General features: G+C 45.7%; 1 protein-coding gene across 1 annotated transcript in view; it reads left to right on the forward strand.

Annotated features, from left to right (window-relative positions):
- LOC121287722 (espin-like protein) overlaps positions 1–13,180 on the forward strand; it is a 76,912-nt gene that overhangs the window by 48,625 nt on the left and 15,107 nt on the right. Inside the window, exon 6 of the mRNA XM_041205623.1 lies at positions 10,452–10,610. Coding sequence (XP_041061557.1) covers positions 10,452–10,610 — 159 coding nt within the window. The remainder of the gene's footprint in view (positions 1–10,451; positions 10,611–13,180) is intronic.

Raw genomic sequence — 13,180 nt, forward strand, 5'->3', positions numbered from 1 at the left:
GGTTTGTAGCATGCTGTGGGATGTGGTCGAGGGCACTCACGATTTTGGGTGAGGACATCCTTGAAGTGCTCTTTCCAACAAGCGCTGGCTGCCTCTCTGTCCTTGATGAACGTCACTCCATTCTTAGCCCTCAGTGGGATAGGTCTTGTGTCTTAGGCCATAAAAGGTCTTGACTGCACTGATGAATCCATGCATGTTCATGGCTGTCAGGGAGTTGTTGTATTTCTGTGCTCTTTCCACCTGTTCTATAGGTCACAGGTTTTTTTGTTGGCCCTCAGCCTTCATTTGTCTGTGGACCTACTTTCTTTCCTTCGGATTTTGGTGGTTCTTCCACTTAAGGAATGCCTTGCACTTGTGACTTAGTAGCTCCTGGATCTGCTGGTCGGTTTTGTCAAACCAGTCTTGATGTTTCTTGGTGGAGCAACCAAGAGTATCCTTGCATGTGCTAATTATGGTAGATTTAAGGGCAGACCAGGCATTGTGGACATTATGTGATCCCTGTTTGTTGAGCGTTGCCAGGTTGCATGTGAGGTGTTGTCTGAGTAGGTCTTTCCTTGTAGAGTCCTTGAGTCCATTGACATTGGTCTACAACTTCTGAGCTCCAGGGCGTTGTATCCAGGGGATACTCCAAAGATGTGCTGGTGAGTGAGAGCTGTATTTTATATACACTGACACTGAGAGAAGCCAGATGGCCCCGAAACAGAGTGAATCTTCTTTAACCCAGTGTGTACCATACACCCACAGGAACTGATACTGAACAACATATAAAAGTACATTTAAGATGAGACTGAATATGAATCTGAATCTTTTAGCTGTTATGTATTTTTGATTGATTGTGTAGTGCTCCCACATGTTGCCCAGACCATTCTTGGTAGAATCATAGAAAATTTATAGCACAGAAAACTTAATGTTTCTAATATAAATTGATCTCAGTGCTCCTAGACTAGTGGGAGGGGAAAATCAGCTTCTTTACTATGACCTATGCTGCAATATGTTCATATATAAACTTCAACTGATGATCGAATCAGGCAATGCCTCCTCAGTAGATTGCTGTCTTCCAACTGAGATGTTAAATATCTGCCATCTCAGGATCCCATGGTATTATTCAAAGAAGAGCAGGAGTGTTCTCTCAGTTGTCTTGCCCAATATTTATCCTTTGAACAACATCACTAAAAGCAGATTAGACTATGCCCCTGTCTGCATCCTTATAAAACAGCAAACATTTTGTGTCACTGGGGCAGGACCAGTGTCTGTGGAACATCCTTCTCTTTCTCCCCTTGGTTTCCTGTACCCTCACTCACCTATATCCTCCCTGTCCCACCGTTAATGTTGGGGCCTGAGTATTGGCAAAAATTGTAAAGAGATAAAGGACTTACATTTATATAATGCCTTTCACAACTTCAGGACATTCCAAAGTGCTTGACAGCCAATGAAGCACTTATGAAGTGAAGTCACTGTCGTAATGTAGGAACTGCAAGAGATAAATTGTGCATAGCAAGATCCCACAAACTGCAATGTGATAATGACCAGATCATTTGTTTTTAGTGTTGCTTGAGGATCAAATGTTGGCCAGGACATGAGGGAAAATTCCCTTTTTCTTTGAAATAGTGTCAGTGGATCTTTTGCATCTACCTGAAAGGCAAATGGGGCCTTGGGTTAACATCTTATCTGAAAGATGAAACCTCCGACGCAGCAGCATTCCCTCAGTACTGTGCTGGAGTGTCAGCCTAGATTATGCGCTCAAGTCCTGGAGTGGGAGTTGAACCCAGCACCTTTTGACTTGGAGGCAAGAGTTGCCACTGCTGACCACCACTGTCACCTGAAAAGGCTAATGTTTCAATTCGGATGGAGAGGTGGATTGTCTTTATGGATTTGTTCCTTGCAGGAGGTTGATCGGGTTAGGGTAGAGTCCATAGCACAAGCACTTTCGCATCTGTGGATAAAATAAGCTTAAATGGGTTTTTTCTGCCATGTTATTAATGTAAGAATGTGCATTGAAAGGAATGACTGAGGGTACCACAGTTTTCATAATAAACATGCACCATGTGCTCTTTTAAGCTCTGTATTTACTGAATAACTATACAAGCAAACAGGATGTAACAAGCAGATCACATTCCTCATTAAACATGGAATACTGATAGGATTACTGTGCTCAGACAGAGTGACCACACAAACAATCACAGTCAGCCGCTGGATCCAATCCTTTAAACCACTGGCCTTTGGGACTATTTCATCATAAATAACTAGAATTAAGGATTAGGTTTTCCATTTATTTAAATTTATCCCATTTCATCATTTTCTGTTCGAGAGAAGGAGGAATGCCAGGCTTTGGATCATGCCCTCTTCGAACTATTAAGCAGGAGGCACAGGTGAGTAACCTAGTGAGATTTTCTTGTCAAAACTTCCTGGACTGACACCAAGCTGATCAAACCTACAAAGATTGTGTCAGTGACTGCAGATCGCTGGGACCTTGACCTGGTTTCCCTGACCGTACATCAACTTGCTTCTCACTCAGTAGGTGTATAAACCCTGAGTGTGAATGGGTCAGTGCAAGTCCACAGTTGAGAGAAGGGAAAATCAGCCGCAGGAACATTAAAGGAGCACAGAGCTCGATTAGTAATTTCTGCGGGCATAAGTCAAATCACTTGGGCCAGGACTTTACGTCCTGCGGGTGGGCGGGCGCGTGCCTGACCTCAATGGATGTGAAATATTTTGCTCAGCAGGCACACGGGGCAGCCTGAATTAAGCGGGCAATTAAGCCCATTAACAGTGCAATCAACAGAGATTTTACGTGGCCCGTCCACATTTACGGTTGGCGGACAGGCCATTCTCCCAGGCGGCATTCATATATTTGCTCAAACCTCAATCCAGGGTGGGATGAAATCCTCATGGGGAAATAAAATAAAAAGGGATATCTGGGCGCTGGTTTTTTATGAGGTGTGCTTTCAGGTGCTTGATTGTGCTGCATGGACATATTTTGCAGCATTTTTGTCGTGTCCTTTTTCTGTGAAGGTCTGCAGCTCCCTGGGGCAGCTGCCTGCCTTCAGGGAACTCTCTCAAAGCATTCACCCGCACCCTTGGTTACGTCGGTGCCCGCCCTCTCCGGGCGAGGTTCCCAATTTGTTAACTTCCTGAATAGGACCCCAATTTTGTTATGCTCCCAGGTGAGGAGGAATGAGCTGGCTCCCCTTCTTTATTCAGCCCCTCAGTTGGTTCAACAAGGTTAACTTAAAAGGGATCCCTTCCCCTGTGGACACCTTTTCCCAGTCCAAATGTATTTATTTTTTAGAAAGAGCCAATTTAACCAGGCTTTCTTGAGTCAAAGAAAGAGTAAGTTTATTAGTTACTAAAACCCGAGAAGCTAAGAGTCCAAAAAGTTTTTAAAAATGAATCAGTCTTTGGCTTGTCCATAAGGTGTAGATGGCGGTACATTGCGGTTGTTAAGTTGGGTGATTCTGGTACAGCTGACTTTGGCAGTTTCATAGTTAGTTTGGAGACACTTGGTTCTGCAAAGTGGCTGAAAGTCTGAGCTATTTCCTTTAGATTGGGGCTTTTGCTGAGCTTTGGCTCCAGCAACAGAGAGAGAGAGAGAGAGAGCAAGAGAGAGAGATCCTTCGCCTGTAAGCTGCGGGAATGGGGGGAGGCAGTGGACTGACTTGTTCTTCTGCTTGTTGTAATACACAGACACACCAGCTTTTAAACTGTTTTTTCCCCTGTGTATTCTGGAAGGAAAAAACTATGAATTCCACCCAGAGTCCATGTTCTTTGCATCTCAGACCATTTAGACATGCCAAGCTATAAATCAACAGGTGATAGACTTTGGATAAAACAAAAACAGAATTACCTGGAAAAACTCAGCAGGTCTGGCAGCATCGGCGGAGAAGAAAAGAGTTGACGTTTCGAGTCCTCATGACCCTTCGACAGAACTTTGTTTTGGATTTCCAGCATCCGCAGTTTTTTTGTTTTTTTTTTTTTTTGATAGACTTTGGATGTCTGCTGAGATATGCAAATCAGGAGAATAAAGTTCAGTCTTTTGCATCTTTCCTATCTCCCTTTCAAGTGTTCCTATTGAAGTGTTCCATGATATCTTTCAGGTGCGACATTTCATGTCCTCTCAGGACCAATCGGTCAAGTATAACGTATATAGGAATTTTCCAGAAAGTTGTCTCTTTACATTATTAGCTATCTTTTGCTCAGTGTCCTTGTTTTTTTTCAAGAAGAAATACAAGTATAGGTCTTCCTTCAAATGTTCAAATTGCCTGTAGATAATTGGCACCATTAGCCTGTTGTGACAAAAGCAATAAATTGATCATCTCAGAAAAGATTAATTAATAAAAATGCCTATTAAAAATGCCAAGCAGCAGAATTCACCTTTTTTTTGCCCTATCGCTTAAGGAGCAGAGCTAAAGAGAGACAGACTAGGCCCCAAGTCCTGATCACCAGGGAAGGGGTGGGGAACTGCAGGGCTGAGCTATGGAGTTGTGTTTAACTTACACGGACCTTGCATTTGCCTCTGGTGGCACTCACTCCATGCTGACCTTGGTGAAATTCATATGAAAGTGGGGTTTGGAAGCAGGTTGTCTTTCAGCTGGTGTTTTCCTTCTCTCCCGGCCTGCTTTGTGGATAGATTTTTTGGGGGGGAGGGAGGAGGAGGAAGGCTGTGTGTGCTCATGCACGTGTGTGCGTGCGTGCCTAACACTTGTTGCTTCCTGCTTGTCACCCTTCTCACCATCCCTCTCTCAAGCCTTAGCTTGCTTATCTTGCTTGGGAAGGCCTGCAGAGTGATCAGCCAATCAGTACGATCAGGAAGTAGCATGATTTCATCCCAGGTTCTCAGCCAGCTCTCTGTGTATTTTGATATTTTATTTTGCTTTTTTAAAATACACATATATATATCTCTGTGATCAATTAAATAAGCAAACAACAGAGAGAGGCAGAGCCAAAAGGGACATATTCAGATGAAGCTGTAGACTAGCTGCTGTTTGGTCATAGGTTGCCTAAAATGAATCAGACTTAAACAACTACACTTGGACAAAAGTGTAATGTCTGTGATCGTGCCAAATTGCGCTTCTTCACTCCGCACTGTTGGAGAGTCCAGCTGCTGCAGACGGGTGGTGTGGAAGGGTGGTAACTGGGCAGCCACTGTTGTTGCAAATCTGCTTTTCTTGTGGCCTACTTGACTCACTCTGCCATTTTGGCCCTGTGCTCCTTTAGGGCCAGTGTCTGAGCAGATGGTGAGAGAGAGCTGTGAAAACAAAGGAGAAGCCACTCACTGGCACACTATTCACTGTTCTTCCAATCAGATACTGATTCTCTCCCACGTTTGCTACTGATAGGCTAGCCCATGAGCCTATCAGCAGCAAATGCAGGAGAGAAGCGGAGGAGCAGCTCCTTACAGATCTTTCATTCAACTTACCCGTAGTTTGAACAGTGAGTCCGTGGGCCAGATATAGAGGCTTCGGTGACCAGGCTGTGGCCCATGGACCAGGTGTTGGACAAGGCTGGTTTGGGGGGCAGGTGAAGGCTTGACCCTGATGGAAGAGAACTTAAAATCTGGGTTATGCAAGAATTGGGGGAGTGCAATATCTTGGAGGGTTGTGGGCCTTGAGGAGGCTGAGAAAGGGAGGGGTGTGACTATGGAAGTATTTGGAAACAGGGATCAGAATTTTAAAATTGAGGCATAGCCAGTAGATCAGCAAAGTCAGGAATGGTGGCTGAATGGAGCAGCTCTTCAGGGTTTGTATTGATATAGGACCTGTCACAACCTCCGGATATCCCAAACCAGTTTTGATCCAGTTAAATATTTTTGAAGTGTTGTCATGTAGGAAACATGAGAACCAAGTTACATTGCAGCAAACAGCACTGGGTTACTGACTAAATGAGTTATTTTGTGCTGTTTTGAATGGGGGATAAACAATGATCAGGACAGGAGGAGAACTCTTCTGCGAATAGTGTCATGGGATTTTGTAAGTCCACCTGAGAAAGAACATAGATCCTTGGGTTAACACCTCATCTAATAGTGCAACACTCCCTCAGTGTTGCAGTGGACTAGATTTTGTGTTCAGCTTTCTACAGAAGGAACATCTCCTTCTGACTGAACAACAACAACTAGCATTTAGGTAATACAATGTCACAAGGTGCATTATCAGACAGAATTTGACAGCTAGCCATATAAGGAGATATTAGGACAGGTGACTAAACAAGGAAGTGGGTTTTAAGATTTGCCTTAGAGCTATAGAGGCTTAGGGATGGAATTCCAGAGCCTTCAACCTAGGGAGCTGAAGGCCTGTTTACCAATAGTTCAATAATTAAATTTGGGGATGCCCAAGAGGAGGGGAGACAGTGGGGTAATGAACTAGTAATCCAGAGGTTCAGGCTAATGCTTTCGGGACATGGGTTCAAATCTCACCATGGCAGCTGGTGGGATTTAAATTCAATGAAAGGGAAAAAAAATCTGGAATTGAAAAGCTAGTCTCAGTAATGGTGACCATGAAACTGTCATCAATTGTTGTAAAAACCCATCTGGTTCACTTTTGTCCTTTAGAGAAGGAATTTAAAGAATAGATAAACAAGAGGCCTGAAGCACAGAAGTATCAGAGACTGAAAGGCAAAGGGATTGTGGGAATTAATAGGACTATTTTGCAGATTAAATCCTATTTTTCCATGCACTCAACAACCTTGTTATGCCCCATGATGGCACGTTGAAAAGAGAATTTTAAAAGACAATACTATGATATGATTGGCCAGGCATTCATCTGAACAGCATAATGGAACGAAGCTGTGGCAGGGACATCCATTGTGGAGGGACAGTTTTGGTTGCTCGGTCATGCACATGGGACTCGGCTGGCTGTTCAGGCTCTATCTACAAATTAACAGGGCCATAACTTAAATGGGAAACAATCTTGTTTATTTAAAATGCCTTGCATTGTTTCAGAGTGACATGAGAGAAGAGGAGAGCAGTGATGCAGAGCAGAGAGCCTGCAACCTGGCACAATAACTTCAATAAATTGCTCCTAACTGGCTCACAGTCGATAACCTAATTAGTCACTTGAAACTATCTTAAATAATTGAGTGACTGCTAATTGCAGCCCCATGAACTAGCATTACAGCCTTTATAATTTAGATTATTCTGAACCATAGGAGATGTGGGAATCCACTCAGCAGCCGTAACCCCAGGAATAACAAACCAGTGAAGGACAGAGCCTGCTCATTTGAACTAGATTCAGCCACTTTTATTTGGTGTGTTTAATGCTTGTCAAATCATTGAGATGATAGAACATCAGCGAGTTCAATGGATGTCCAAGCACTGAGCCTTAACCAGTGCACAGCCTGAGAATGTGAGTATTACAATTGGGACTGGGTTAGCCTGTCAGCAACTCTATTGCTAGGATAAACATCAGTGCTACTTCAGGGCTGCAAATAATGTGGGAAGTCTGTCTGTGCAAACCCTGGGACATTTCCCAGAATCGTGTTACACCCAGGGACAGGTACGAGGTGAGAAGATTCACACCAATGATTGATTGGTTGCGAAAGATAATCTATCTCTGCCACTTCATCTGCATAGCTGAGTGCCACGTAACTGATGAGCAGTGTCTAACTGAGAAGTGCTGTGTAACTCAGGAACGCTGTTAACAGGGAGTGCTATGAGATGGGAAAGGGCTGTATGCTGTGTAACTGCTGAGTACCATGAAACAGATGTGTCTCCTGTAAGGACCATGCACACGTAGCTGACAAACACTCTGTAAGGGACAAGCATGGTATAACTGAGGAGCTGTGTGTAAGGACCTACTGAACTATCACTATGTAACAAGGAAACAGTGTACCCAGGCGAGTGCCACATACCTGAGCAAGCTCCACGTACCGGGCGAGCGCCTCTGCATATAGGGCAAGAGCCATGTACTGGGGCAAGCACCGTGTACTGGGGTGAGTGCCGCGTACCAAGGCGAGCGCCACGTACCAGGGCTAGTGCCACGTATTGGGGCGAGCACTGCCATGTACAGAGTGAGCACCGTGTACAAGAACAAGCACCGCGTACCGAGGCGAGCACTGTGAAAATCTCTTCTGTATCCCCTCCAAAGCCTCTATGTCCTAGCTAAAGCATGGTGCCCAGAACTGAACACATTACAGAATCTGGGCTGAACCAGAGTTTTATAATAAGTTTAGCATGAGTTCTCGCTTTTGTTCTCTATGTCTCTAATCTATTTATAAACGTAAGAAATCAGAGCAGGAATAGGCCATCAGGCCAGTTGAGCTTGCTCTGCCATACAATACAATCATCGTTGGCCTTCTGCCTGCACTGCACTTTCCCAACTGCTCCCCAAACCTTTCGATTTCCCAAGAGACCAAAGGCAGGGTTGTCAGCTCAGTGTGCGGGCGCACACCCAACATGCCCGAGCGTGAAATAGCGTACAATATCTCGGTCGGCGGGCGCATATGAGAGGCTGCGGCGGGCCCGCCATAAATTAAAAGGCCTATTAAGGCCCTTAAGCTGGTAATTAAGTTGAATTTTTTGCTGCCCGTCCAATCTTATGGTTGGCAGGAGGGCGAAAAGGCCAGACAGCCTTTGATTTTTAGCGAAACCTCATAGACGGGCAGGATGAGGTTTGCAACAGTGAATAAAAAACCAAGGAAAAGAAATTTAAACTCATTTTTAACATGTTCATGTGACAGAATCACATGGGGGTAACATGTTTCACTTATTTTTTGAATCTTTATTTTTAATTTTCAAATCCTTTAGCTCCCTGAGGCAGCTCTGTGCCTTCAGGGAGCTTTCAGTGAGTGCACCCCTGCACATGTGCAAAATTTAACACTCGCGCTCCTCCCACCCCCACCCCAGCAGGGCTGAGGCTCTCAGTGCGCGTTTCACACTGACTGGCCGTTAATTAGCCAGCCAGCGTGAAATCGCAGTCAGGGCCCAATGGCGGGTGGTGCATCATTTCTTCACCGCTCCCGCCTGACGAGGGAAAGATTCCATCTCGAAGGTTTGTCTTTCGGAGCCTTAAATTTACTCAATGATGGAGTGTCCACAGCCCTCTGAGTTAGACAATTCCAAAGATTCACAACCCACTGGGTGAAGACATTTCTCCTCACCTCAATGCTAAATGACTGACTCAGAATCCCACTTCCTTTATTAACTGATTTGTTAACTAAACCTGCCACCTAAACCTGCCATCTGTCTCTCTTCCTACACCTTCTGCATTTGTACCATTTAGCATCTATTGTTTCTTCCTACCAATGTGTATCACCTCACACCTCTGCATTTAATTTCATATGCTCCATGTCCATCCATTCCACTGACTTGTCTATACTACATCAATGCAATGTACTCCACTCTAATTATTGAGACAGTGTGGAGGAAGGTTTAATCTGTATCTAATCTATGCTGTGCCTTTTATTTGCACACTTGGGTAAGCAGTGTAGAGGAAGCTTTACTGTGTACTTAACATGTTCTGTATCTAACCTGTGTTATGCCCAGAATGGGAGTGCTTGGTCACAAGCATGAAGAGGGAGCTTTTTTAGGTGAGCTGGGAGTGCAGGTCCAGGTGGATGAGCTATGGTGGGAGCTTCTTCTCTGCTTCCATATTGATCTCCCTTTTCTCAGCTTATGGGGAAGTGTCTGACTGTTTAATGTTCAAACCAGTTTTATTTGTGAAATTGTGAGCTCTTGCCTTAGAATTGTGACATTATGCAATGTGAGTTGTATTAATAATTACTGAAGTAACAAAACTCCTGTATTAGCTCAGAGGGCAGGCAATGCATCCTGTATAGTACCATAGTGGTTGTGTTACTGGTCTAATAAACCAGATAAATAAATTCAAAACCCACCATGGCAACTGGGGAATATAAGTTTAATTAATTAAAATCTAGAACAAAAAGCTAGGACTGTAATGGTGACCATGAAACTACCGCATTGTACCCTAATGCTCTTTAGGGAAGGAAATCTGCCAGACTTGCCTAGTCTCCAGGCCCACAGCAATGTTGTTGACTCTACTCCGCCCTTTGAGATAGGCTAACAAGCCACTCAGTTGTATTCAAGATGACAGCTCACCACCACCTTCTCAAGGACAATTGGGGATGGGCAATAAATGTTGGCCTTACTGGTGACATCCACATCCCATGGATGAATTTAAAAAAAGAGGAACTTCACCAAAACAATGAATGAATAGGGTGCTAGAAAGAAACTTTTGTAAATCATATACCCAAATAGGCTGTGAAGGAGGGGATACATATATATATATCTGAAGAGGAAGATGGTGGAGAGAGCAGAATATCTTTAACTTGCATGAAATAGCTTTTTCAATGTTATGGGCGCAGTATAGATGCACCTTTTTGTTGTATGTTCGGTTTCTGGTATGCATCAGTCTCCTGTACCAGTTAGTATTATTCTTTGGTGTTGCCTGTTGTTCTGGATTGAGTTTGATGCCAATCTCTGGTTTCTGCTCTATTTCCAGCCATCACTGGATGACAGTCTGGCTTCTGTGCAGAGGCAAGAATCATTTCGGAGAACAAAGAGCATTGTGAGACAGCAGAGCAGCGGTGACTACTACAGATCAATCAACGAGGGTCGCAGGGAGTCACGTGACTTTCAGAAAGTGATGGAGAATGGCAAGGTACTCACCCCAGCTGGGCCGTGCCTTAGATCCTATCTTCGAAAGGGCAGGTTTACAAGTAGACTCCTCAGCATCTTTATTTACTGTCTCTTTTAAATTGGGGCTCTCTTGGGTTTAAAGCATTCCCTCAGTCTGGATTGAGAGGATGCATGGCACAGAGTTGCAGTCAGCACCCATTATCGATTTTACTATTGAAGCATTTGACATGGCCAGTGCTCCCATTGATTGAACTTCATGGATGGAGCAGTTAACATAGCAGGCGGAATCGTCTGGCCCCATTGGCAGCAGGAGTCATGGCGGGCAGGGTGGGGTGGACAATATGGCGAGAAGGCCAAAAATTGGTTTCACACCGCCATGAAGCCAGTTTGTGATTGTCTGCTCCGCCCGTCAATGTTGGGGCCGCATTTCCCACCGCCGCACATCAGGGACCTAATTTCAATACTTTAGCATCTCATTATAATCCCTGCTCGCCGGAATCATCCCCCCCAAGGCAAATTTACCACCCACGTCGGCGTGACTTTAGAGTGGCGTGTTTCACAACTGGCGACCTGACCTTCGAGGTGAATCAGAGGTGAGCGCAGCGCTCGTGAACATCGCTTGTAGGACATCAAGGAAGAGGTGCCATGCATTCGGGAGTGGGGGGGGCACAGGCAAGTCACTTTTCCCTGGTTGGCTTTCAGTGTGGTGTCGGGCCAAGGGCTGCAGTGTGGGTCAGGCCAGGGTGGGGGGGTGGGGTGGTGGGGGATGTGGTGGGGAGCAAGGCAGCACAGACTGGAGGAAATACTCAGGCACATGCCGGGAGGGGGTGGGGGTGGGGGGTGGGGGGCGGTGGGGTGGTGGTGGCGGTGGCAGTGTGGAGGGAGGGGGTGAGGGAAGCAGCCATGCATTTGGAAAAGTTTGTCAAAAGTGAGCATCCTTCTGCAGCTGAAGCCGTTCAGCTGGAGCTCCATTGACAGGCTTGGAGTCGGGCCTCTGAAGCTTTTCTGCCCACTCAAGCAACGTAAAAGCGTGAAAGTGCCACATAATGCTCCATAACTTTTCACCCCTGAGGCACAGGCTGCAAATGAATGTGCGTTTTAGGGGGCAGCAACAATTGGCCGAGTGGGCAAGTTGAAGAATCACCCCCAGTCACTGGTGGACGTGCTCACAGCCCCTTACAATGTCTTTATTGAGGCTTGAACCAGTAACCCTCATGGTTCAAGCTAACAGTGCAGCCTTGCAGTGCAGGTTAGGAGAATGCCTGAGCTGAGAGCACAGCACGCAGTCCAACGGGGCAAAGCTGCTGCCAATTGGTCAAGTGAAGCGGGACGGAGGTGGGTGAAGTTTTGGACAGCCAATGAATGCACTATACACTGGCCATCCAAGCGGTGGCCAGCACTCTCCGGTATGCGTAAAGGGGCCTTCAGACTTAACAAAGAGAGGTTCTTAGACGCATATGCTAACCCACCCACGTGTCTCTCTGTTTGATCTTGCGGGAGGAGAACATCAGGATCATGGATAAAGGCAAAATACAAAGGCAAAATCAGGATCATGGAGCCTGGTGATTTAGCGATATGGCTCATGGCTTACAAAGAACAGAGAAGAAGAGAGCAGCAGAGGTGCCTGGCTCGGCACAGAGAGGAGCATCTCCCTCAATACAAAGGGGTGGCAGGGCCTGCTGTGCAGGCAGCTGAAGATCCACAGAGAGCCGTTGCTCGTAGGTGCCTCACTAGACTCAAGGTGGCACTTGTCATTCCGGCAGATGATTGAGAACCAATGCCCTTGAAGACTGTGCATGTCTAGGGAGCTGGTCAGTCACCTATGCCACCCGTTGCAGGATTTGGCGCCACGGGGACATGGAGGGCATCCACTGCCAGTGGCCGTGAAAGTGACCACGGCGGTCAATTTCTATGTCCGTGGCTCCTTCCAGGGCTCCACAGGTGACCTGTGTGGGATCGCGCAAGCCTCCATGTACAAGTGTATTCAGGAAGTTACAGAGGCCATCTCTGCAAAGGCACTGAACTTTGTGCATTTCACCCAGGATCAGGAAAGCCAGGAAGCAAGAGTGCTAGGATCTCAGGTTTTCCACAGGTGCAGGGTACCATCTAATTTTGTATCCAGAATGCTACATTCCCCTGGATCACATGGACTTTTTTTTTACCCAGTCTACCATGTGGGACCTTGTCAAAAGCCTTGCTAAAATCCATGTAGACCACATCAACTGCACTATCCTTAACAATCCTCCTCATTACTTCCTCAAAAAACTCAATCAAGTTAGTCAGACACAACCTTTCTTTAACAAATCCATGCTGACTGTCCTTGATTAATCTGTGACAGTTTAGATCCAAGGTGGCACTCATGTGATGCTGAGATCTCAGTGGCAACAAGCAGTCAACTACATCAACCACAAGGGCTTCCACTCGCTGAATGTTCAGCTGGTGTGCGAACACCACAAATGCATTCTAAAGGTCTGCACACGATTCCCAGGGAGCGTCCACAACTCCTACATCTTTAGCAGGTTTCAGATCCCTGACTTCTTCCAGGGTCCACAGAGGCTGCAGGGTTGGCTCCTTCATGACAAGTGCTACCCA

This window comes from Carcharodon carcharias, chromosome 2, assembly GCF_017639515.1.
Source record: "Carcharodon carcharias isolate sCarCar2 chromosome 2, sCarCar2.pri, whole genome shotgun sequence".
Lineage (NCBI taxonomy): Eukaryota > Metazoa > Chordata > Chondrichthyes > Lamniformes > Lamnidae > Carcharodon > Carcharodon carcharias.